General features: G+C 42.1%; 1 protein-coding gene across 1 annotated transcript; it reads left to right on the forward strand.

The window, feature by feature from the left end:
- The first annotated feature begins 1,789 nt into the window (after nucleotides 1-1,789).
- CDHR5 (cadherin related family member 5) lies at nucleotides 1,790-25,418 on the forward strand. The gene is made up of 16 exons (XM_033139588.1): nucleotides 1,790-1,894; nucleotides 3,100-3,278; nucleotides 4,635-4,685; nucleotides 5,335-5,427; nucleotides 7,476-7,574; nucleotides 8,971-9,081; nucleotides 9,772-9,939; nucleotides 12,183-12,273; nucleotides 12,775-12,869; nucleotides 15,104-15,310; nucleotides 16,228-16,344; nucleotides 17,175-17,247; nucleotides 18,623-19,484; nucleotides 22,303-22,396; nucleotides 23,997-24,179; nucleotides 24,752-25,418. Exons 1-16 carry the CDS (start codon nucleotides 1,816-1,818, stop codon nucleotides 25,292-25,294), a joined length of 3,045 nt encoding a protein of 1,014 aa, XP_032995479.1. The 5' UTR covers nucleotides 1,790-1,815; the 3' UTR covers nucleotides 25,295-25,418.
- Nucleotides 25,419-26,879: the final 1,461 nt, after the last annotated feature.

Raw genomic sequence — 26,879 nt, forward strand, 5'->3', positions numbered from 1 at the left:
TTTTGCATGTGACAGTTATCTTATAAACCCAGCTGCATTTTCCTGGGTAAATTAGACTTTGGGAACATTCCCTCATGTGGAAGAACCCTGGCATTGAAAGGTAACAAAATGTATAATGTGAACAGATGTTCTCAACTACCTGGGAAATCATGAAAAACTGCTTCAAGCATGAGAAACTATCAATGTCATCTGTATTTCATGCTTATATGCATGCCGGGTAAAGAATCTCAGTCTGGGGTTCAACAAGGTTCCAGGGGGTTGCAGATGCTCACCCAAAGTTTGTGCTCCTTAGGAGAATTGAAGACGCAGCGGAGATTGTTGTAGCTTTAAGAAATATGACTTATCCACCTATTTACACTTTCAGTTTGCATGGATGGAGTCCAGATCTCACAACATGGTCATCTCAAGCAGGGCTTGTTCCCCCACAGCAGTGCAGCCCTGGAGTCAAAGGCATCTCTCCCAGGCTTCAGCCATCCTGCCCAAGATGGCTCTCCCTTCGTTCTGCCCCTTCTTCCCAGCACACCTTGCTAAAAACTCTATTTTCCTGCTACTTCACACTCAGTTACCATGGCAACCTTCCATACCCCCCCCCATTCAGACCTCAAGGGGGAAGGACAGTTTTCTTGTACAGTATTGCCAATGGCTCTGTTTGTTTCTTAATAGCCCTAACTTGGCCAGGTCATTTTGCATAGGCTAGCTCAGGAATTCCTCTGCAGCTTGTATTTCTCCCTTCACATCCGAAATAATCAAAATTCTAGCATTTATTAATTTCTAGGATTTAGAGGCCACCTCAAATCTGCAACAATATATAAAGAAACAGCAAAAAGCACTTTAAAACATGAAAATATTGGCACAGCATAGGAGAAACAAGCGTAAGGCTTACCCCACAGCACATATTAAGGCCTAACTACAGAGTACAGTAATGACAAAAGTATTCTCTTAGGAAAATATTTACTATGAAAAAATAGCAACAAAGTCTCCTAACAGAGAGGAAACTTTGTCATGCTGGATGATCACAAGCACTGTAATGACCTTTGCATCCTATTCTGATAGCCTTGTGGAAAGAGAGAGAAGAAATGATCTGCCTCCCTGGCACAGAATTTCAAAGCACTTCACAGTTGCTGTGATCTAAAGTTTGAAGATCAGAGTGAGATTCACAATCCCTCTCTTTGGAAATCTTCTAAATGAGAAACGCTGAAGTTTTGCTGTCTCACTTTCCTTTTCTTCTCAAATATGTTACTAAAGGTCAGCAAAGGCACTCTGCACATGCCCAGAGCAATATTCCATCTTTGTTATTACTTTATGAGTTCTTGGGGCTTAGCTTGGGTATTAAAAACCTTTGAATAGGTCCCTGACTCTCTCTAAATGGCACCACACTGTCTGGTTTCAAGCATTGTTTGAATATTTTTGACTCCCTGTGTAGCCCATTCAGATATTTTTTGGGAGGGAATGTGTGAAATGACTCGCTGTCTTCCATACTGTACAACGGCCCACCCTCTTCCGTTCAGCATCACCCATTACCTTTGGTCCTAGCCACATGCAAGTGATCTCTAAGGCAGGAACAACCCAACGTGTATCAGCAAAGCGGGACCATCCACTTACCATATCTCATTCAGGAACTGGTAACAGTAAGCAAGTCATAAATAAGTGAATCAATAAGCTAGGATGCAAAGGTTAAGCGACTGTGTCAGCTCAGTGTCATTTGCCACATTATTTCCTCATGGAGCAGTGAAAGGAAGATAGATTGCAACAATTAACGAAGAAAAGTGGATGGTCCGCTTTCCTCAATTTTTGGATTTCTTTTCCATCTGCCCAATGGCTCTTTTCAGGCAGTCCTGTACCTGGGTGCTTTTCCTCTTGCTGTCAGCAATTCATGTTCAGGCACAGAATTCAGGTCAGTATGTTTTCTGGGTAGGAGAAAAAACTTTGATTTGCGTTGGTTTGATTTTTTAATATAAAATGATATACCAGTAGAAAAACAATTGCCACAGGTGTTCTCAGTATGCAGCACAAGCTGGTACCTGTTTCATTGGAAGTATGTCCTACCACATAGGACTCTTGGATAAGTGTGCCTTGGATCGCAGCCTGAATGCCGTGCGTATTCATAGGTTGTAGCATGGTTTGGTTCCTGTCAGCCAGAATCTATATAACCTTTCCAATATTCTAATGAAAGGTGTATTTTGTAGCAGACCTTTGAATGGTCAAATTATCACACAGGCAAGAAGGTGGCCATTTCAAAAGAAGGGGGTGTTTTATTGTTAATTACCATTTGAATAATTGATTTACAATTAATTACATGGACAAAAAAAATTGGGGTATGCATGGATGAGGTGCATGATGGCACTTTTTTTTACTATGATGTCTGAAGTTTACTTAAGAACTGGAAATCGGTTAAAGGAATTAATGATATGAAGAGGAATCCTTTTACATGATGTTGGGTTTGTCTCAAGTTACATGGTTATAAGATGTTGACAAAGTTAACCATTTGCTAACATTTGAAAGGCTATACCTTGACATGCATATATCTAGATATCAAGTGGGTAAGAAAGATTATTAGGCAGATTGTCTTACACTTGCCTGTTACTGAGTTCAGGGGCGAATCTGCTATGAAACTAATGAAGCTTAAGACTTCAGGGCCCCTAATCCTGGAGGGGCCCCAGAAGCAATTTAAATCCACATTGCTTAAAATCTTTGGGTCTAGTAGACCCAATTTGAGTTGCATGACTCTAACTGATGATGATTATGATGATGATGATGATGATGATTTATTATTAATATATATTTCAACAATCCCAATGTTTGATAGTGAGTAGCACAGATGTTGTAAAGGTGTGGTGATCTGTTGTGGAACCTCGTTGAATAAGATAACAGGGGTTACCCAGACCTTATTGCCTGTTGCAAAGGGGGCCCCATGACAGTTCAAACTTCAGGGCCCCCAAAATGTAAGTCCACCACTGTCTGAGTTACATGATATTACCTATATATTTGTCCCAGACAAATTATTGGACTAGAATACACAAAGCACTAGTTGGTCTTATGCCTTCTTTTCACTAAGCTTGTGCTTTGGGAGACTTAAAATATTGTCTTTTGTTTCACTAGATTGTGGTGTGCAGGATAACATTGTTAATGTCCAAGAGAATAACCCTCCTATGGCTTTGATTACCAACATTACTGCAGCTGACGGTGTCACAGTAAAAATTAACCCATCGGTAATGAATGGTGACCAGTTTGAGATTCAGAACTCACAACTTCTCCTGAAAAATTCAGTGGATTATGAGGTAATGAACTGGTATGAAAAAGATGCAGAAATATGGCTGGGGGGTTAATGGCATAGAATCAGAGAATCTTAGAGTTGGAAGGTTCCCCAAGGGTCATCTAGTCCAACACCCTGAAATGCAGGAATCTCAGCTAAGGCATCTGTGACAGTAATTGTAGCCAGTCAGACTCCTATCTAGAAACATGGTAAGGTGAGGTGGAAGTGAATCAGGGAAGTACAGTCAGAACCTAAATATAGCTATCCAAATACGATAAAGCTATTTAATAGCCTTAATTAAAACACTGAAAACAAGTGCCTTGCAAATGTCGATTCTCTTTGAGCTTTTATATTCTTTTGGCCAGAACAGTGTAAGACAAAGGACTTACTTTGTTGCCTGAGGCAACAGACAAGATGGCTTCCCCTCCCAGTTCCATAAAGTGTTCCTCAAAGTAGTAGATAGGCAAACAGGCTTTCTACCAGGCAGCATACACCATGTGATAGATTAAAGCCAATTTGCATGCCATCATTACATGCAAACAATGCTTCTTCATTTGAAGGCTATGGGGTATTTTCAAGTGTGATATTTAAACTGCCTCTGAGCACCTCTTTCACTTTTTATGTATGCATGAGATAGTTACTAAATATGGAACTTAGAGTGGAAGAGAGGCTTTTGTAATTCAAACAGGAATTCTGGTCAATGTAGGGGTTTTTTAGTCACATTATAAACCCATTTGGGCGAAAAACTTTTGTGTGAAAACTACCAGCAGTGATTCTTAGTACAGTGGTACATTGGTTCTCAAACTTAATCTGTTCTGGGACTCCATTTGACTCCCAAAACCATCGAAAACCATGGCACGGCTTCTTATTGGCAGCAGGAGCTTCCTACACTCAAGCAGAAGCCGCAGAAGCCACATCGGACGTTCAGCTTCCGAAAAACGTTCGGAAACCAGAACACTCACTTTCGGGTTTGTGGCGTTTGGGAGCCAATTTGTTTGGGCGCCAAGCCATTCGAGAACCAGGGTACTACTGTATAAACATTTGTTTAGTTTATTCTGATGTACGCCATCCTAACAGATCAGGATAGGCAAAAAAAGTTTTAAAAATCGAATTTTTTATTATTATTTCACATATCCTCATAGCTAATACTTCAGCCATCAAATGCTTGGGTGAACAGGAGTGCTTTCATATTCCTCCTGAATGTTAATAATGATGAAGGCAGATGTACTTCAGGAGGAGGGCATTCCATTAAACAGGGAGCCACTACCAGAAAGGCCCTATCAGGCAGCACCGAGAGCTAAAATAAAATAAAATAACAAATCAAAACAAAAATTGTGCCACAAAAGCATGATTTAATTGAAATAATTTGTTTTTAATACAGGTTTCAACAGCACTAGTTGTAGAACTACAGTGCTTCACAGCGGATGTAGTCGTGAGTAATATCTGAAATGTTACTTTGTGTTGTTAGATGGTGCACAAATATAGTGGGAGACACTTCTCTGCAAGGTCATCCAGGTCCAGAGTTTTTTTCCCCCATGAGAACCACATTCCCTCAGCAACTAATCCGCCAGGGGCTGCATGCCAAGTGTGGGTGGGGCTGAAGCTAATGGTAGACATTGGTCACCCCCACCCTCTATCTCTGATACACCATTTGCCTCCTTCACCCACTTCTCTTTCTCTCCATCCCTTGTCAATGGCATGCCAGGGGTGGGGCCAGTGCTCCCCCCCCCATCTCAATTTTGTTTGATAATTTCAATTTTCAAAAAAAACAGGTGTATTGTATTAAAAAAATGTCAAACACAAAACACTTGAAACTGCTAAATTTATTTTATTTTAAATTGCAAGAATAAGTAATGCAACATATTTGAATTCAGTGGCACTTGCTTCTGCAGACATGTCTTGGGTTGAACTTTTTGGATTATTGTCATTTTCAAGCGTAGTTCATGTTTGAAGCCAAGAGAGCCACCCAACATTCCTTTTGTTTAAAGACCATAGTTGTAACATCACCAGCCTCACCCCTGATTTTCAGCATTTCAACATTCAATCAATTACTAACATTATTCTGCTTTGCTCACCACCAGGTAAATAGTATTATGGTTGTAGTGAACATTATCAATGTGAACGACAACCCTCCTGTGTTTCCAGAAACCAACATCACCGTCAATGTTCGAGAGGTATGATAATGAGGATGAGGATGTCTCTGCAACAAGTCACAATGGGTTGTAACTATAATTCTGACAGAACCATAATCTTGGGAAGAATGAAACCTTGTGTGAACATTAAAATACAAATATTAAGCATAACACAATGAAATAGAAATGATACTTAACCATAACATATTATTGCTGTTTCCAATTTAACTCCAAAATAACAAACAAATATCTAAGACAGTTAAGAGAGAAATATAGATTAGAACTCTATTACACTATTAAGCTCACTAAAATATTTTCTTTGAAACAAGTTCATAAAAACTGCTCAAACAGTAATGTCCACTTTGTTAGCCATAGATACAATTGTATGCAAATTAACACAACCATTGAGGGTGGGGGAATATAGAAGATGCCAAATACATTTCCACCCTCAGGTTTCCTTCAGTGACTAGTAGTTACAGTGCACAATGGATTTCCAACCTCAAATCAAGAAGTTCGTTCAGAAAATAGGGGTAGCTGTTCATTTAAAATACTGTCTGCAATGTTCAATCAAACTGTTTAAATAACTCTATCATATTCCTGTTTATTTTTATTTAGCAATATTTCTAAAGGGATAGCATCCTAATCTGGTACTAGTATTGTAAAGAACTCATATGTTGTAATTTATAATGCCGCCTACTTCCTTTGCCAGCAAAATCATGTATCTGCAAAATCATGTATTTTATATTAAATAAAGGTTTTACTCCTTTATTTAATATAAAATACAGAAAACTCTTCTTATAGCAATTTAAACATGAAAAGACTAAATGTAAAATTAGATAAAGGTATCCCCTTTACAATAAAGTTATTAATAGTCAAATGCAAGCTTCTCCTATTCTGACTGAAGTGAACAATAACTCTCTTTTACACTAGATAAGATCCTCATCATTATCCCACACAGAATCTCGTCACACTGAATCTTTAAAACGATGAAGCCAAACATATTCAGTTTTAAAATACAGTGCAAACTCCCCTCTGCATATGATAACTTGTTGTATGGTTCTATTCCACTGTGCCTTATGTGATAAACCATTAATTCTCTTGGGGTTTTTTTCTCTCACTTAGTGCAAGGTATAAAGAGGCCAATGGGGGGATTGGTTAAAGACTAGGACTGGACTGGGGAGACCTGGCTACAAATCCCCAGCAAGCTCATGGGGTGCACTTAAACCAGTCACTCTCTTTCCATCTAACCTGCATCACAAGGTTATTGTGAGGGGAAAATGTAGGTTGGGAGGAGAGAACCATATGCTGCATAGCGACAGGATGCAAATACAGTGGTGCCTCTGGTTAAGAACTTAATTCGTTCTGGAGGTCCGTTCTTAACCTGAAACTGTTCTTAACCTGAGATACCACTTTAGCTAATGGGGCCTCCCGCTGCTGCTACCACGCCGCCGCCATGCGATTTCTGAGGTAAAGTTTTTTACCTGAGGTACTACTTCCGGGTTAGCAGAGTCTGTAACCTGAAGCGTTTGTAGCCCAAGGTACCACTGTACAATATTAAAAACGGGAAAGCATATGTCGATGTGTGTATGCATTTAGTATTGTGCCAGGCTAGATGTGAAGCTATAACTATATGAACAAAGTCAACACACACATTTTGGGGGGTTATGGAAATCCAAATAACAGCTGAGGAGGATCCTGCACAGCTTCCATAGGCAGGAATGGAAGTGTTTTGAAAAAATGCCAACAGCAGCTTAGGAGAGGAAAATAGAGAGAGGTTGGAGAATGTTAAACTCCACACCTCACGGCTCCATGGTCCCCAAGACTCCTTAGGCTTCCTCATCACTGGCTTCGCATTATGAGAAAAGTATACATGTCAATTGTGGTCCCTCTCATTTTGGTCCAGAAATCTGCAAGGAACTTGTTGCTCCTTTATTCTAGATTGCATCTGAATGTTGTGACCTACAGTACATTGGTTCTTCTGGGGAAATTGTGTGCATGTTACTTATCTGCCTAGCTATCTATCTGCTGTAAATTACGTGTGACAAAAAAATAGCTTAAAATGATGTTCCTTTTTTTGTTTTGTTTTTCAGGATCTAACAGTGAACACAACTGTTGTGCCCCAGGCTAATGTAACAGCTAAGGACGCTGACAAAGACACAATATATTACAGCCTTACAGCAGACCCACCAGTTAGTATATAATTGGGTGGGGAGTTGGTATAGCCAGTGGTGCAGACAGGTAGTTTTAGTGGAGCTCTTTCAGTGGAAATGTGTATTTGTTCACTTACTTCAAAACATGCTGAGTTTGAGGGCCCTCCCACTCAGAGCTCATCCAGACTTCCTCTTGTCCCACCGCTTTCGCCCAGGGAAACCCAATGTTTACTGCCAAATCTGAGTAAACATCATTTGGGTTTTCTCCAGACTGACATTTGCTCCGATTTAGAAATAAAGAGCAGGTTTTCTGGGGAAAAGCGGCAGGGCAAAGGCAAAACCACTCAGACACACCCAGGCCTGGAAAGCATAGGAGAAGCAGAAAACCACTCAGAGCCATGCTTTATAGGTATGCCACAAGCAAACGTGTGAACAAGCCCTCAGTCTACAGAATGGGGTCCCGAGATTCTGCTCCAAAGCCCTGCACTGATGGCACGTCTGAGTATAGCCTCCCTTAGGACAGAGGCTGTTCTTCTGTGGGATCCCTCCAAAATGTACAGCTCTAAGCATCATTGCATGCCACCGCAATCTCTGAGTGATGCGAGATTCCAGGGGTTCCAGGTTTGCTTACCCAGGGTCTGTGTTTCCTTTTGGAAAGGGGGCACAGCAGAAACTGTGGTGTTTTTAGGATATATGGTTTATTTGCATGTATATTCAACCTTAGCCTATGATGGCAGGGTTCAAAGCATTAACATTCCAAGAAGGTCTTGCTTCTCCCATAGCTGTAGTCATGAATCCAAATAAACATAAAACATTATGCTCTCTCTCTCCACTGTTTTACTATCTGTGTTACCACACTCCTAAGCTTCCAGCCTACATTGCTTCTGTTGCTTCCACCCTTTCTTTATCTGTGGAGGATGGGGACCCTACTCAATTGGTGTCTCATCCCCAGTTCCTTTGATCCTTTGATGTCCTAATGGTCCATTACCCCAAGCTATCACCTCACACAGGAGGCTAGTCCTGGCTTAATTAGCTTTTGACACAACACAGGAAACATGACCTTGGCATCATTAGCTTTTGATGCATGCTGATTCCAGATAATTAGAAGTGTCTAATACACAGTTGCTCTGGTCCATGGGGTCACGAAGAGTCGGACACGACTGAACGACTGAACAACAACAACAATACACAGTTAAAATACACATGGCTCTAGCACAGTTTTCACACTCTAAGCCTTAATTAAAAGGATTTAAATTAAAACTCCATTGTACCAGTAAGAAACCAGAGATCATATACTTTCCATAACCCAATCACCTCAGGTGTCAAAACATGCAACAATAAGTAATACCTTTGACATTTAACAGTATTTTTTGAAATGGCATTAGGCTTCATATCTGTGATGAAGAGTGTGTCACTATCTTTTCTTGTCTTCTAGGTAGGATTGGAGTATTTTAACATTGAAGGAGTTAATAACCCGGAAATTTACTTGCTCAGAACCCTGGATTATGAAAAAATTAACTACATGCAGTTTGTCTTATATGCCATGGTGAGTTTTATCATGAGCAAAATATGTGTTTATTTGCAACTGCCCTGCTGCATGTCTGTTTCCATACAAGTGTTTGCAGAGCTTCCCCCTTCACTGAAATGCATAAGAAAGATCATGCTGAAAACCTACTTGTTTTCCCAGGAGTTACTTCGCCATGAATATTGGCTGCTGCATGTGGCCAGCCACTGTGGTTATTGTATTATTGCAAATGTTATATCATAACAAATTGGGTCTTATTTTCTGCACTGGGTGGTATTCAGCTAAGGGCTTCCAGAACAGTGCAAGTGGGGAGACAAGGAGGGATCTAGCAACCCCAAATGCTTGCCCTGATTGAATGACTTATCTCAATGTTGAATTCCTCCCACTCTTTTTATTTCTGTACATTGCATTCTGTTTTTAAGTATAAAGCGGTATACCAATGCTTTAAATAAATCAAATCACACATTGGTGCAGGACTATCAGTGTCCAGCAAGGTGCACATGTGACCTTTGATCAGAGGTATTGCCTTTAAATGAATTTATTTAATTTGGCTGGTATGAATCAATGCAGCTACTTGAACTCAGAACTTCTGACAAGGGTAACCTGGCCTGCTGGGTTTTGCAAGTATAGTGCTAGGGATTGTTTTGGTGCTGCTGTTATAATGGACATGTTCCCATTCTCGTTTTTGTCCTTCATTTTACTTTCATATAGGATGGGAAGGCCAGTGAAGCTCCACACACAGCCACTGCAACAATAACCATACATATCCTACAGGCTGACCGGAGACCTCCCTGGTTCCAGCCATGCACTTCTTTTGGAGGGAATATAATGTGCATCAACCACGGCTACACTGGCAAGGTCAACATCTCGGAGAATATGGTATGCACAAGGAACACTTAGCCTGTGTCCACCCCAGGATGCCTCACTTAATTTCTCTTTGCTCCTCTTGGTCCCTATAGGACTCTTTTTGTCTTTGCAGTCTATGGACTCAAAGATCAGCCCAGGAGTGCCCTGGAACTAAGCAGCACCTCAGCCTGCCACATCAAACCCAGAACAGAATTGGTGCCAATACCAAGAGGGCACTGGCTATTCCCAATGAAAGCTTCTATGCAACATTACAACTTTTACAACCCAACCAAACACACTTTGCATGAGGCTCAAACTACACCTTTGGTTCTTTCCTCCACTTTCCTTTAACCCATGGGTAGGCAATCTAAGGCCCAGGGCCCGGATCCAGCCCAATCGCCTTCTAAATCTGGCCTGCGGACGGTCCGGGAATCAGCGTGTTTTTACATGAGTAGAATGTGTGCTTTTATTTAAAATGCATCTCTGGGTTATTTGTGGGGCATAGGAATTCATTCTTTCTTTTCCTTCAAAATATAGTCCAGCCCCCCACAAGGTCTGAGGGACAGTGGACTGGCCCCCGGCTGAAAAGGTTTGCTGACTCCTGCTTTAACCCATTGCAGTCTGTGGCAAAGGATGTCTAAGCCAGGGGTCAGCAACCTTTTTCAGCCGTGGGCCGGTCCACCATCCCTCTGACCATGTGGCAGGCCGGACTATATTTTTGGGGGTGTGTGTGAATGAATTCCTATGCCCCACAAATAACCCAGAGATGCATTTTAAATAAAAACACACATTCTACTCATATAGAAACACCAGGCAGGCCCCACAAATAACCCAGAGATGCATTTTAAATAAAAGGACACATTCTGCTCATGTAAAAACACACTGATTCCTGGACCGTCTGCAGGCTGGATTGAGAAGGCAATTGGGCCGCATCCAGCCCATGGGCCTTAGGTTGCCTACCCCTGGTCTAAGCAAAAAAGCGGCAGACAGAAGCTGCTTTGCCCATTCCCTCCTTTCTTAAAAAAAAAAGAAGCTCAAAAACACGCCCTTGTTGCTTTTTTGCCCCTGAGGAAGAAAGAAATGGGGTTCTCATATCTTTCCCCTGTGTCTTTCCCTCCACATATGAAAAGGTAATTTGGGGAGGGCAATACTGAGCCAGAAAAGTAGCAGAAGGGGGAAGGGTTAAGCAGTCAGCCAAACCTCCTAACTTGTTACCTGCAGAGAAGCCTATTAGCCATGCTAGGGCTGTTGCTCCTTAGTCTTCTGCTTCAATCCAGGTCAATGCCAGCAAGTCAGAGTTTGAATCCAAACAGCAACACAATGAGGAGTGTGCTTTCATACAAGTGGGTTTCAGGAGCAGATTTTGCCTGTGGTGGGTATGCTATGAGCAGCCTACCCCTTCCAATAAGCATCTTCTTACACATACGAAACGGCAGTGACAAAACAATACTTCTACGTGTCATGAAATTAGCTTCTACTACCAGAAAATGGGACTCTTTTTCTTGTGGCTGCCGCTCCTTTAGGCTACAGTGGTTGCTTCTTGCTCATGGACTTGTTGTTCGCTAGGAAAGCAATAACCTACAGTTTGGTAAGTAAGCACACAGCTTGCATTGAGGCTGGAGGCCACATGCAAAATGGCAGGTTTCAGGTCAAACTTATTAGATAATCTCTTTAGCATGAGAGATAGAGAGCATCAATGGTTGCAGGCTGGTGTGAGGAGCAAGCATGGGAACAATGGGGGTACACAGCATCTTCAAGAGGCCAGGACCTTCAAAACAGCCAGAGTGAATGTAGCCACATTATTATCATCATCATTAAATTTATATCACTCATATGTGTAAAAAGGCTTCATCCAGTTCATCATCAGCCAGCTGCAGCATCAGTTTTATAATTTATAATTTGTTTCAGATACAGTGGTACCTCGGGTTACATACATTTCAGGTTACATACGCTTCAGGTTACAAACTCCGCTAACCCAGAAATAACGCTTCAGGTTAAGAACTTTGCTTCAGGATAAGAACAAAAATCGTGCTCTGGCAGTGCAGCGGCAGCGGGAGGCCCCATTAGCTAAAGTGGTGCTTCAGGTTCAGAACAGTTTCAGGTTAAGAACGGACCTCCAGAACGAATAAAGTACTTAACCAGAGGTACCACTGTATGTTGTTATTGTATCATCTTGTTAACTAAAAGCCAGACTTGTAACGGCTGAAAGTACCTGAAGTGAGCAAATGCTTTGATTTTTGGAAACATCTGAAAATGATTTACCTTGTTTATTGCAGAATGAGTCTTTGGTCTTGGAGCCAGGACCCCTCTATGCTATTGATGGGGACAGAGATTTGAATGAAAAAGTAGAGTATGCAATTGCTGATGGTGAGTAGATTACTCCTACCCACAGCAAAATAAAAAAAAAAAATATTTTGGCTGCCAACATTTTCAAGTAAATCAAGGCTTAGTGAATAAATCCCTGCAAAGCCTTTTGAGTTTCTATATGTTCTAATTAAACTACCCCATGTGTTGGGTAGATAGCCTATGACAGGCACAGGTGTGTACACACACGCATACACACACACACACACAGAGAGAGAGAGAGAGAGAGAGAGAGAGAGAGAGAGAGAGAGAGAGCCTTGTATCGCAGCATGGGTCATCAGCTACATCCAGCCTTGGATGTGATGGTATCAGAGCCATGGGGATAGCCTGGATTTATGTTGGGAGGACAGAACTGAGCTATCTGTGACACAATTATTTAGATAGTTAAGTATTTTTATTTATTTACTTGATGGGGGGCAGCTCCCCCCTCCCCAGCTACACTCCATCCATTCTTCCTTCCGGTGACCAGAATTTCCGGTTACTAATTTTCTCCAATTTCATTAGGAAATGATGACACATTCTCAATAAACAAGGATTCTGGGGAAATAACAATGAACAAGACTGTTAACACTCTGAAGACTTTCATGTTGTATGTTGTGGTAAGTCTCTTGGTGATCTTAGTACTGTGTAATAATAATGATAATGATAATGATAATGATAATGATAATTTATACCCCATCCATCTGGCTGGGCTTCCCCAGCCACTCTGGGTGGCTTCCAACAAAACATTAAAATACAATAATCAATCAAACATTAAAAGCTTCCCTAAACAGAGCTGCCTTCAGATGTCTTCTAAAAGTCTGGTAGTTGTTGTTCTCTTTGACACCTGGTGGGAGGGTGTCCCACAGGGTGGGTGCCACTACCGAGAAGACCCTCTGCCTGGTTCCCTGTAGCTTGGCTTCTCGCAGTGAGGGAACTGCCAGAAGGCCCTCGGCAAAGGACCTCAGTGTCCGAGCAGAATGATGTGGGTGTAGATGCTCCTTCAGATATACTGGACTGAGGCCGTCTAGGGCTTTAAATGTCAGCACCAACACTTTGATCAACTCCTGGCTGGAATAGGTGTTTACCAAGGAGAAAAGAGCTAGCTCAGCTTCCCTCAAACTGGTGCCCTCCAAATGTTTTGGACTAGCTGGGGCTGATGGGAATTGTCATTCAAAGGATCTGAGGGCACCAGGTTGGGGAAGGCAGAGCTAGGCTGTGAGAAATGTCTCTTAGCCATTCATTAGATCAGGGATATTGGGGAGTTTGTCGTTGTCCAGATGTTGTTCATAGCAAGCATGGCCAATGGTCAGGGATGGTGTGAGTTGTAGTCCAGCAACATCTAGAGGGCCACTAGTTCCCCACTCCCACATTTAATCCATGATAAACTGGATCTAATCCTTTAGGCCTTCAGGGGTGGGCAATCTCAGGCCCACAGCTAAATTTGGCCTGCCAGGCCTCCCCATTTGTCCCACAAGACCATTTTCCCCAGACCATGCTCACCTGCCCCATGCCTGATATCATCTGCTGGGTTCAGGGGTACAAGGCAGCTTCCTGCAGAAAGTGAGGCTGAACTGCCCATGCATCAGCTGAATGCGTGCAGTTTTGAAACCAGTGGTTTTGAAAGGTTCAGTTTGCTATCTTGATTCAAAATTGTGTCCAAACATAGACAAAACCCTGCTCTTTGATCTCAGGAACCATTATGCAAAATTTGCTTATGATCATGTTATGAGTCTGGGTCAGGGTAGGCTTGTATGCTGAGAGACCCTCCTGGATCCAGCAAGTGTTAAAATCTAAGCAAGGATTGAAATTCTTGGAATAGCCAGGCTAGTTTCCCCATGAGGTAATGGCCTAAGTTAGGATCGTTATGGTAACAAAGGAAGTGGCTCTGTGCCAGACAGCAAAAATGGGTGGGGCTCCCTTCCTCAACTCTCTGGTAATTAGAAATACAAATGCCAAGGTGGAGAGTGGAGTTATGTGTGCTAGAAGCTGGAACATGCAAGGCTGCAGGCTGGGCAGGTAGGAGACAGAGCTATGCTTGATTTCTGTTGGAACCCAAGGTTATGGCTACAGTAAAAACAAGACCCTTTTTGGAGATCTTAATGCTGTTGACCCGTCCATCATAGACTCAGATTGTACATATATGTGTGTAAACAAACCATATATCATAAAGATGCAACAGTCTCCACTGTCCCTCAATCAAAAGGAAACAGGAGCCCTGGAACTCCTGAAATCTTGCAGAACTTGGAGAATTGGGGTGGCATGCAACAATATCTTAAGTCCAAGTACATAGAGTGGTATTCAAGGACAGGGTCTCAACTGTGCAAGGATATCCTCTTGTGAAATGAGGTCTCCCCCTCTCCCTCCTCCATACCCTTCCAACTCTACAGCTGGAACTCTATGATGCTTTGAAACATGCCCCTGCCTTGGAACAGATTCAGGAATCCCTAGAACAGAATTAGGGTGTGCACAGATTTCTCCTTGTGTAGCAGCTTCCCAAAATATGTAGTAGGAGTTCAAGTGCTTGGTTAAAATGTTGCTCACCTCAGTTCATTAGGTTAAGAAACACAGGCTACAAAACTGAATTTCTGCAGTTTGGGCATTTTTGCCAGAATGCCAAAAGGGTCAATCCTGTCCCCACAACAGTCTGCTAAAAGGCAAAGCACTCCACACTCGGTGACATTGTAAAAGCCAGTGGCAGAGAGTGGAAGAAAAGCTTATCACCCCAGATCTCAAGCACATACTCCACCCCACCCCACACACCACCCCGTGCTTACTTTCCATTAAGTCATTTTGCATTTTATCCCTTGAGGGGACTGACTGTTCTTGTGCTTCTTGCTCTCTCTTTCTCCAGGCTTTCCAGACCAACAATCCATACAGATATTCCCAAACAACAGTGGAAATCAAGGTTGTGCGTAGAAATGACCACAAGCCGCACTTTGAGAAAACCCTTTACGCAGGAACTGTGTCTGTTGGCCTGCCTGTTCCCAGCCTGGTCATGGAGGCTGGGAAACCTTCAGTGCCCCTACGCATCGTTGCAGTGGATGATGATTTCACTGATGTATGGAACTTTAGATGCCTTTGAAGGTCACTGGGGTGCCTGGCAGGGGGAGGGGCGGGAAGAGATGTTAGGATACTAATAATGATATCAGATATGGTTCCTATGTGAGGTTCATGCGAGTTAATGCATGGAGGGTTAGAACGACCCTCATATCTCTTTTAGCATTATGATCTCATGTCTGTACTTGTGCAAATCTTCAAACCCCTGATCTGCATATGACCTGCCCACTTTGCCTCTCATTTACCTGTCTACAGTGAAATAAAAAACACCTGGATCAAGCAATTTTTTGCAGGCACCAAAAATATTTTTTTTAAAAAAAATCTGTCATGGTCCCCCCCCCCCCAATTAAAAATTATTTGGTCAAATATTTATTTACATTTTATGCCCTCTCCTTTCTTCCATAATGAAATGCAAGGCAACACACATGGGGCTCCCAGGCCATCTCCCAGCCAATCACTGGCCAGTTGAGCTTTTACAGCATAACTGTATCACATGCCCTGAGATCATGCCCTGGGACCATTTACAATCTGGACGTTTTGTCAAATACATAATGCTCTGAAATTATGTAATTCAGAACTTCCTGGTAAAGTAAGAAGTGGTACAGTTTATTTAGTTATTTTATCTTATTCTGTGTTGAAGGGGTTGCAGAAATGAGGATTGGAAAGGTGTGGGCAGATACATACCCTACAACCTGGAGGAAATAATCGGGGCAGGCTGAAAGGAAACATGTTGAAAATGTTGACAATAACAGGGAAGCCAATACAAACAAGGCCACATCCAGGACATTGGCACTAGCGACTAGGTGCATATTGCATAGCCAGAGTGGGAATGGGAATGGGGTGGAGAACACAGGGGCAAATTGTTGTCTGGCTTCCATGTACTTGATTAAAGTCTCTTTTTATATTTTCCATTCACAGAAATTCAATCCTGATATCAAATACCAAATCCAAAACAGCACGAATTTCACAGTTACTGTAGATGGATTTCTCCTGACTGCTGTAGTTTTGGATGCGGCCTCCACTGTCACCCTTTCGGTAGGTGATCTTTCCCAAAAAAATTGAGTGCTATATTATTTTGACTGTAATGTCTGATGTTAGAAAAAGGCACCAGAGGCCCCTTTTAAGCATGGGCTGCTATCATCATAATTTCTCTCATTGTTATTTCTCGCTCCAAGAGAGTCTGGTCATGGATAATTTAAAGTGGACAAAACAACAACAACACAGAGATGGGGAACGGGACGCGATAGTTAATAACATTCTGATCAGGATCACATTTGTTTAAAAAATGTAACAATATTGGCAAGCTTTTGGTATATTTGTTCCAAGCACTCTGGAAACACAAATTAGGAAAGATTATGTATCTTTTATTAGACCAAGTTCTGCAAGCTTTTGAAATACACAGGCATATATATATGGTAAGATTTCTGTGTAACTCAAAAGCTTGCATTCCACTGCACAAATAGAATATTGTCTAATCTTCTATCTTACCTATATTGTGTTGCTTTTCATAATAAATAGTGGCCTTGCTCTATTTGAGTGCTGTTGTGAGGATATTTTAATGAAGGCAATCAACAAAATGAAACAGGAAACCCTTTCATCCTAATTTTATAAGTGTGCGTGTAGGAGTCATAATTGTGCTGCCTGCCTAGCTTCACACTCTTGCCAGACCTATCTATGCATTGCACATGTAGACATCAGCTGAATGTTCTGCAGAACTGGAGTGTACAGATTACACATGCATTGACTCCAATGCACAGAAGCTTGAAGTGTTCAGAGCCCTTAACTAATTTGGTGCCTTCATAAATGGATTGACGGAATAAATGCCTTTATGTGAAGGGTTAACATCCACTTTCATGTCTGCACAGGCTATTGCTAATGACACAGCTACTCTGCAAGAGGACAGCACCCTGATAACTGTAGATGTCAAGCCTTTGGAAAGTAAGTTAGCACATACAGCATAGATGAAATATAAGGATCACAGATATTGTTCAAAAAGACGAAGGCAAAAGTCTGCTTCTAGATTGTCTCTATTTGGGGTGGGAGGTTCAACCACATACCAACAAATTCAGATTACATATTGAAAGTGGTGTGTGTGTGTGTGTGTGTGTGTGTGTTCTTGCTCAGCAAACATACTTTCAAAACAATGGGACATACTGCCATAAGGAAAGTGATAGGAAAATGCAATAGAAAGTGCAGGATAATAATTGCTTGGCTCAGCCAATGTAAGAATAACTACTACTTATTTTATTTTATTTTATTTTATTTTATTATTTTATTTTAGTGTGCCACCCATCTGACTGGGGTGTCCCAGCCACTCTGGGTGGCTTCCAACAGAATATTAAAAACATGATAAAGTTTGATACATTTAAACTGTACCAGGTTTACCACTGCCTTGCCCCTACCCCTCTACCTCCTGGTAAGCAGCAGTAACACAACCAGCCAGAGGTCAGGGGAGCGCTGCCACCCCGCCATGCCATCCTCTTCTGTCTGATGTGATGTTGTATATGACATTATATAGCCACCCCAAAAACTTTGTGCAAACCAACCAAGATTAATGCTCAATTAACAGGCCATCTGGAAGTTACCTCAGGGAAGGCATTTTGTGCTAGTGGCATGTTGTGCTAGCCAGTGTGGTGTAGTGGTTAAGAGCGGTAGTCTTGTAATCTGGTGAACTGGGTTCGCGTCTCCGCTCCTCCACATGCAGCTGCTGGGTGACCTTGGGCTAGTCACACTTCTTTGAAGTCTCTCAGCCTCACTCACCTCACAGAGTGTTTGTTGTGGTGGAGGAAGGGAAAGAAGAATATTAGCCGCTTTGAGACTCCTTTGGGTAGTGATACAGTGGGATATCAAATCCAAACTCTTCTTCTTCTTCTTCTTCTTCTTCTTCTTCTATATGGCTTAAGGGACCTTAGCCTTATTCTTGGCCCAGCAAAAAATCAATAGCAAGCCTGAAAGCCTAATTTGGACAGTCCAAATGTGCCCTTACAAAACTTTTGGTCTGTGATTTTGAATCTGAACTAGTCACTAACCCCTTTTCCTAGCATAAAACTAAGGGCATAGGGTATTTTTGCCAACAGCCACAGGGGTCTGATAAGATTACCATAGGGTTCTGATAAAAGACCTGTTGTCATGATTTTGTCTACATGGGATCTATAAAGGTTCACCATCTAGAGGCTGTTACAATATTGTCCCCATTTCATAATGGTTGTGAGCCTTAATCTGTGTACATTTCATATGAATAAGGTGCTCAGTTTCTTGGTGTAAAGATACAACACTGAAAAAAAACTAATACCATGGCCTAATGCATTTTCAGCTACAACCATTCTTCCTACAACCATCACTACCACAGGGGCAGGGACCACTATTTCAGATATTTCAGATTTACCACCGGGGACAATCACTACTCTTCCTGTAACACCTTCTGCAAGTACAACCAGGAATACTGCCATTACAGAGAAGCCTGCAACAGGCCCAACATCTGACTCAATCATCCCTCCTTTTGTAACTACAACAAAGTCTCCCATAATCACAGGTAGCACTTTAGAACCTCAGACCGCCAGTTCTCCCATCACTGGGATAAGCCAAGCAACAGATAGGACTGATGAATCTACTGCTGAAACAACTTTTCAGTCTGGAGTAACTGAGCCTTCCATATCCACGGCAACAGGTGGAACGGTCCGAACTGTTACTTCAGCTTCTTCTCAGACTGGAACCACCACCACCCCACATCCCATAACAGATATAAGCCCAGGAACAGATAAACTGTCGACTGCAAATACACCTTCTCAGGCTGGAACTACCACAAAGCATCCCATAACAGGTGAGACCCCAGCAACGGATGATATAGGGCAATCTACTACTAAGGCACCTCAGACACAAACCACCAAAGTAACTGATACGACTGTTTCTTCCACTGTTCCAACACCTCTCTATAATGGAACAATCAACTATGCCACAGGAGATGCAACTGGAATAGCCACCCTATCGATAACAACTTCATCTTCTGGGAACCAACAAGGTAATTCATCTCATAGACTATCAGAACCTGTGTCTCCTCAAACACCCACCACCACAAGTTGCCCAAGACATAGAGTAAACATGTTATTCAGAGGCAGACTATACATGACATTTGTCATGTGGTTTGGTCCTGCATATGTGGTTTTCTTTCACAAATAGCCAGCATAGGGGGTGGGGACCCATGATACATGAGAATGGTGGATTTAACAGTCCCTTTTAGAATCCATCCCACCCAGTGGCTGTTATCCATCAATGGAAGAAAGCTTCTTGAGAATGGTTCAAGGAGTTGTTGTTGGAGAAGTACCTAGGTCTGGGGCCTAGGCTATGACATTAGGTATTACATGCAGGGATCCCAATACAGCTAAAACTGATAGTGAAAGACTTGAAACAAATGCTTAGTCATGGCTTACTAAAATTCTGCTCCTTTGAATGGGGCTTTAAAAAGTCAAAAGACCCCTGACAGTTAAGTCCAGTCGCGAATGACTCTGGGGTTGCAGTGCTCATCTCGTTTTACTGGCCGAGGGAGCCGACGTTTGTCTGCAGACAGTTTTTCCAGGTCATGTGGCCAGCATGACTAAGCTGTTTCTGGCAAAACCAGAGCAGCACACGGAAATGCCGTTTACCTTCCCGCTGGAGCAGTACCTATTTATCTACTTGTACTTTGACATGCTTTCGAACTGCTAGGTTGGCAGGAGCTGGGACCGAACAACGGGAGCTCACCCCATTGCAGGGATTCGAACCACCAACCTTTGGGCTTAGTCATGACTAATTTTAGCTGGATCAGGGCCAGGGTGACATCAAAGTGATTAGAGATAGTGTTGCTCGCATTATTTCTCTGTGTAAGGTAAGACCACTATACCTCCTGGTGCATTTGAGAATTGGTTCACACTGAAGTAGTAAACCTGTGTCTGGCCTGTACCATTTCAGGTGGGGAAGGGGTGGGAGGAGACTCACGTGACTGAATGTTCTGTGAGACAGAAGAGGCTCAGGCAATGAATCCTACTGAAACCTGGCAGAACTAGCCTAGCAGGAAAAATAGCAGGGAGTGTGTATGGATTGGTCAGGTAGGTAGGTTACCAGGGGCAGGGAGTGGACCAAGGAGTCCAGCTGGTCAATGCAGAATCTATTAGCTCATATGGCATGTTAAGTCAGGTGTGCCCAGGTGTGAGGGCTCACCTCCTCCCATTTGTATTGGGCTTTGCCCTAGAATTCAAGCCTGGGATCCCCTGCATGTGAAACATGAGCTATCCATCCCAAATAGGGCTCTTTCTAAAGCCCCTGAACCCCTGGTATGTGTGATGGGGTGTTGGGGAAGTAGGCGGAAGGAAGATAAATATCCCATAAGTGTCTAATGCTTGGGTGTTGTGTGGAACTGCATGCAGTGCAGGTTTGAGTCTATTATTTCTTTATTTACCATGCAAAAGATGAGTGGTTCAGTAGGGTCTTTCTCCCCCGGGCGGGGCTCAAACTTCTTTCTCCTGCTTCTTTGACATGAACTCCACTGGAAGCTGTTACTTGTTATTGTTTGGGCTTCATGAGATATATTTTTTTGCAGATAGAGCAGGGTAGAAGCCAGTTAAGAATGGGTAAGAAAAGAGGCAGCAGAAAGCAACAGACTGAAAAAATTATTGACTGGTAGGACAGAATGTGCCAGAGACTTTTAAAGTGAAATAACAGGGTCAAATGAAGTCATAGAATCATAGAATGGTAGAGGTGGAAAGGACCCCAAGGGTCATCTAGTCTAACTCCCTGCAATGCAGGAGTCATGGTAGTTTTAAGAGAAAGAAGGAAAGCAATGTCAGGAATGGGCATTATACCTTTCTGGAATCCAAGGCACAATACATTACCCCTGGGAAAATGTAATTCTTCTGCCATCAAGGTGGCCCATTGCTATCTGAATGCAGAGTACAAGAATGTAGTTGCATATCACTGCATATACACCATACATTTAAAACACATGCCCCCCCCCCAAAAAAATTATGGGGATTGTAGTTTGACCCTCACAGAGCTACAGTTTCCAGGATTTGGTGTGTGTGTGTGTGTGTGATTTTAAATGTATGGTGTTTATTTAGCCTGAGTCAGGGGCTGACATCAGGAACACAACCCCACCCTTCCAAGGCCTGCGTCATTTGCTGACCTTTGAAAAGTTTTGTTTTCCATAATTCCCCACCCCCCACTCCAACTTCCCTTTTATAGGAGAGAGGAAGGGGGAAGGTAGGAGGGCAATAAAGTCTGCATGCTATTGAGAGACTGATTTCATTTTTTAAAAAAATCAATAGAGGCTGAGCTCTCCATTGTTGTATCACTCAAACACAGGAGTGCTCCTTTTTCTATCTTTAAAAAGAAGGACAGTGCAAATCTCCCGTGCTCCACCATTTTGTGGACCAGTTGCCTGGTTCCTCTTTAAACGTAGTTCTCCGAAGGCTTTGCAGTTCCTCCCTAAAGTGGATTTCTCTCTCCCAGGCAGCAAACTCAAGTATTGCTAACCCACTCCCTCTTGGGAGTAAGGTGATACCTCCTATAGGAACATAGAAAGCAGCCTTAGGAAGTCATACCACTGGTCCCTCTAACTCAGTATTGTCTACACCATACTTGGGTCTTCAGCTGCTTTTGGACTACAACTCCCATCATCCCTATCTAGCAGGACCAGTGGTCAGGGATAATAGGAACTGTAGTCCAAAAACAGCTGGAGACCCAAGTTTGGGAAAGCCTCGTCTGCACAGACAGGCAGCTCTCCAGGATTTCAGGCAGGAGTCTTTCCAAGCTTTAGCTGGAGATGTTGAGGGCTACATTTGGGGCCTTATGCATGCAACATAGCCACTCTTCCATAGTCATAGCAAAGCATGCCTCCCATCAGTGTTGCAGGCAATGGGATATTGTAGCATAGGTTTTAGATGGGAGCTGCTTTGAGTAAAGCACCAGGGAAAACAATGTGTCTGGAAAGATTTTGTACCTAATACTCCTGTATATTTTTAGCTGCTATTACCCCTGTTTCCAATGGTACAATGCCAATGGATTCATCTGTGAAGGACCAAAATGGGTGTCCCATTTTGACTCCCATCAGAATGCGGCAACAAAAGATGCCCATTTGCGCGCGGGGGGGGGGGACGGGGGACACACACGCTCTTGTGTGAGTAACAAGGCTGCAACAGCATGACCGTGAAAGGCGTGTGTTCCGATTTTCCTCTGTGGCGCATTGTTTGAACTAATGAACTGTCAAGAGCAGTGGTCCATAGGTTACGTTTGCTGAGGCTGATGGGAACTGCAGCTCAGCAACATCTGGAGGGCCAAAGGCTCCCCATATCTGCTCTAACCCACCATGGTTTCCACCTTTGGCTGACTGGCAGTGGCTCTCCAGGGTCTCAAGTTGGGAAGTCTTTTTGGACCCTGGTGCTGGAGAGCCTTCAATTGCATTTCATTTGGGGCCTTCTGCCTGCAGAGTATGTCATTTGCCACTGAACTAGGCATCCCACTTCTCCATTAAAACTGAGCCACTCTTCTGGCTTTTGCTCTCTCCAAAAGATAGTTTTATTTTTAAAGAGGGGGAAAAGCCCTAATTTAATAAGTAACAAGAAATAAACCACATAAGCAAAATGCATTTAAAGTGGCAAAACAATTGTACTATCAACAACAACAACAACAACAACAACAACAACAACAACATTTTATTATCTTGGAACTTAAGGTTCCAGAACTATAAAAAGTGCAAATTTTTAAATGAATTGATTGGGTTGTTTCCAAAAATGGCTTCTCGTGAAGACAGTTTAAGAATTCATGTAACATACTGTATCAATTTTTCCTAAACCAGTTAGCAAGCAGTAGCTTGATTCCAGCACTTCTGAAGTTGTATGACATTGGCTATTTTTGAGAGGTAAAGTTTAATAAATGTGCTAGTCCTTTCACTTCATATTAATGATAAACTCTTAGAAGTAATAGAAACCTGCAGGCAACAGTCAAAGTCCACGCTGCTGGAGATTACAGACATGAAACTAATAGCTGTCATGGTTTTACTAATCGCCACAAAGCTTTAAAACGATAGCTTGGTAGTTAATAGGGATGTGAAGTGTGAAATGAGAAAGGACAAATTTCTACGGCAGGCAAATCCAAGTCAAACTAAGAAAACCCAGGCATGTGTTTCCGGTTGGATAGAAACTTGGAGCATAGCCTGTCTGCTGGTGACTAGTTCAGTGTTAGATACATTAACTGAAAAGCTAGGGATACTTTTAGATATATTGCGTCATGGAATCTGGAAGGAAAGAGGAGGAAGTAATGACACTGCAACCTCTTAAACCTGTTATCCACATCTACCTGCCTTAGTATTGACTTTCAGGAGGATTCCCCCTCGCCCAATGATTTTTTTAAATTGTTTTTCATTTAAATACAAGAACAACACCTAACCACAGTAACTTGTTCAGTGGTACATTCCATTTGCAGTACCTAGTACACAAGCAGTACATTTGCTTACTGTATGTATTACCCGTTAAAGTAGCCTCTCCACAGAGATTGTTTTGTTGAGGATGGAATAAAAGTATTTATAAAAGGAAAGGAAAGAAGGAAGCCAAGTCTCCCCGAAAGTGCCTACCCTTGAAGCGCCTTTAATTACCCTTCTGTGGTAAGTAAGGCATGCCAGTAAAGCCACATTCCAACCAGATTTCAATGGGGATTTCTAGAGATTGTTTCCAATATCAGGCTATTGTTTTATGTTTTTGTTTTCAGAACAGAGTTGTCCGTATAGAACAGAGGACATGGTTGCTTTGGGCACCACTTTGGGATGTTTACTGCTAGTCACATTAGTGCTGCTTGGGCTGGTCTCCTACAAGTATTACAAACTAAGACCTGGAGAAGACAGCGAAGTAAGTGGACCTTTTGCTATACATTGATTTTTGGAGTGCGAGTACAAGTCTTACAGGTAGTTGTGAAGAACTGCAGTGTAGGAATATGTGAGCTTTTATGCTTTTATCATGTTGTAACGTTGGCCGATGACAACAAAAATACCCAAAGAAATATAAAAGCCTTGTTTAAAAACATCCTTGGTCCACTCTTCACTGCACACGCAATGAGTCATCGGAAAGTCACACCTGTACATCAGTTACAACATCACACAAGCTAGTATGCTGAGCTGGGATTGCAACTTGACAAGCAGAAACAGAATAAAAAGTTAGTGCTGCCATGTGAGCACCAGCCACTACACAACATTTGTGAGTTCTCAGCATTCTCTGCCTGGTATTACATGAAGCATTTGTGTGCAATATGTAAATAGGTAAATGTGGCAAACTAAGCAGAAATGAATTGTGTGATTTGGCTAATCATTCGATTGAATTATACCACAGGGGGATTAGGCCCAATCATTTCTAATGTGGGTGATCCTTCTCTATGCACCTTTCCCTTTCCATCAGTATGAACATTAAATGTCCCTCTTTTGCAGTCTGTTAAAGGCTTGATCAATTCCAACTTCGAAGGCGATAAGAACTCCAACTCAGGTGGAAAGGATGATAAGTTGCCACCAAGTGTGAAGTCTGAAGACAACAAGCCAGTTGCAGAGAAGTGGTCAGGCACCCTGCCTCCTTTGGAGGAGACAGCGGGAAGCAGCCAGGAAGCAGCAGCTTCTGAAACGAACAAGGAAGGTGAAGAAGGCAACGGGGACACAGACAGTGATAAGGAAGTAAGATCCATCCTCACTAAAGACAGAAGGATGTCAGACGATGGCTACAAAGCAGTGTGGTTTAAAGAAGACATTGACCCAGAAGCTAAGGATGATGTTTTGATGATTGAAAATGACAGCGATACAGAACGGAAAGGGAACGAGAGTGACAGTGACAATGCTGACGACCAGGCTGGTGACAATGAAGTTGGTGATGGTGCCAGAGGGGACAGTGACAGGTCCTTCACTCTAGGAAGACCTCAACTCCCAGAAATTGATTCTACTGATGATCTTCAGGATATAGAAGTAAATGGTGCTTATTTGTAGGTGAAATATTGTCCAGAATTCTGTGACAGAGCTGACTGTTTTACACTATGTTCTGACCAAACTTCTGCAGCTTCTTCCTATGACCTCGGCCAAATAATGAGCAGCATTCAACAGGAAGGGCAGTGTGCTAGTAGTTTATGGGATTGCCATCTCCTTCACAAATGTCTAATTGCACCAGGACATTGCCAATATGGTCCTCTGGGTGGGCTTGAATTCATCCCACTTCCACCATGGATTGCCTGGGATAAGTCACTTCAAGTCTTCACATGACATGTGGGCTGATGCAAAGCTGGTAACAAACTAACAGTGCCCTTTGATTACTCAGAAATAAGGCACACTGAATTCAATGGGGATTACTTCCAGATGAGTATAGGATTGCAGCCTGTGGTTGTGATAATGACTTCATTTTTCTCTTTTTTCTTTTCATATTTTTTAACATTACAAACATCCATTCAAACCAAATAACACTGATACAAACTTGGGGTTCTCTGGTCCCCCAACTTCCCCCATCACAACCACCACCACCCCAGTTTTCAAAATGTACATTTTTTTATCTTTACCGCATTTGATTACATTTATCTAACTTTAATTTAATCCCCCTTTTTTTAGTCTTTTGGTTTTTGCAGATTACGAGTGATATGAAAATCCTACTAAGGTCTCTAAGTGTTTACAATATTCTTTACTATAATCTATGTATTTTTCCATTCTGTATTAAATTTGTTTTCTTCTTGGTGTCTGATTCTTCCAGTCATCTTTGCCATTTCAGCGTATTCCATTGTCTTCATAATCCACTCTTCTTTAGTTGGTGTTTTCTCTTCCTTCCATCCCTGGGCATAATGCATTCTTATCATGACCTCATTAAATTAGAAACGGTTTAAAGGGAACTTGTGGTCCTCCACATATTGTTGTACAGCTCCCATCATCCTTTACATTTCGCCATGCTGGTGTGATTGGAGTCCAACAACATCTGGAAAGTCACAGGCTCCCAACACCTGCACTAGAAATGATGAGGAACGGGGCTTACTTCTAAGTAAGTAAGCATAGAATTGGGCTGCAGAACTGCTGTTATTTTCAATGATGTTTATTCAAAGTATTGCAGTTTTTAATCTATAAGGCAAAGTCAAACATTTGATTCTATGAACACCAACAGTCTTCTCTTAAAGCATTAAACAAACAGGAGGAGGAGAGAGAGAAACATCAAATTGCCAATCTTTACGTGTATAATTTGCAACGGATCAATTTCAAAATGATGACCTGGTGATATACTAGGATGGTACCATGGTGTATTACACCAACAAAATTAAATTAAATAAACGAAAAATGTAGCAATAATTGATGGAAGTGTCAAAATTGCCCTTCAGCTAAGAATTATTGATGTATGAGAAGAGAAGAAATGAGGGGGGAAAGCATGAATAATGGATTTGCAATTTTTCTTATTGGCTTATAGAAGCAACTTTTTTTTAAATAAAAAAAATAGATCAAGAATTGGCCATTAATATGATTGTGACAGCAATAAAGAAAATATGAATAATATGGGAGACAGAGAGACTCCAGTGATCAAAGAATGGATAAATCATGTGATAGG

This window comes from Lacerta agilis, chromosome 1 (assembly GCF_009819535.1).
Source record: "Lacerta agilis isolate rLacAgi1 chromosome 1, rLacAgi1.pri, whole genome shotgun sequence".
In the NCBI taxonomy this organism is placed as follows: Eukaryota; Metazoa; Chordata; class Lepidosauria; order Squamata; family Lacertidae; genus Lacerta; species Lacerta agilis.

Coding starts and splice junctions, on each gene's coding strand:
- CDHR5 (XM_033139588.1), top strand. CDS start 1,816: ATGGCTCTTTTCAGGCAGTCCTGTACCTGGGTGCTTTTCCTCTTGCTG. Junction 5,428..7,475: donor TCACCGTCAATGTTCGAGAG/GTATGATAATGA, acceptor TTTGTTTTTCAG/GATCTAACAGTGAACACAAC. Junction 22,397..23,996: donor TTGACTCCCATCAGAATGCG/GCAACAAAAGAT, acceptor GGGGATTTCTAG/AGATTGTTTCCAATATCAGG.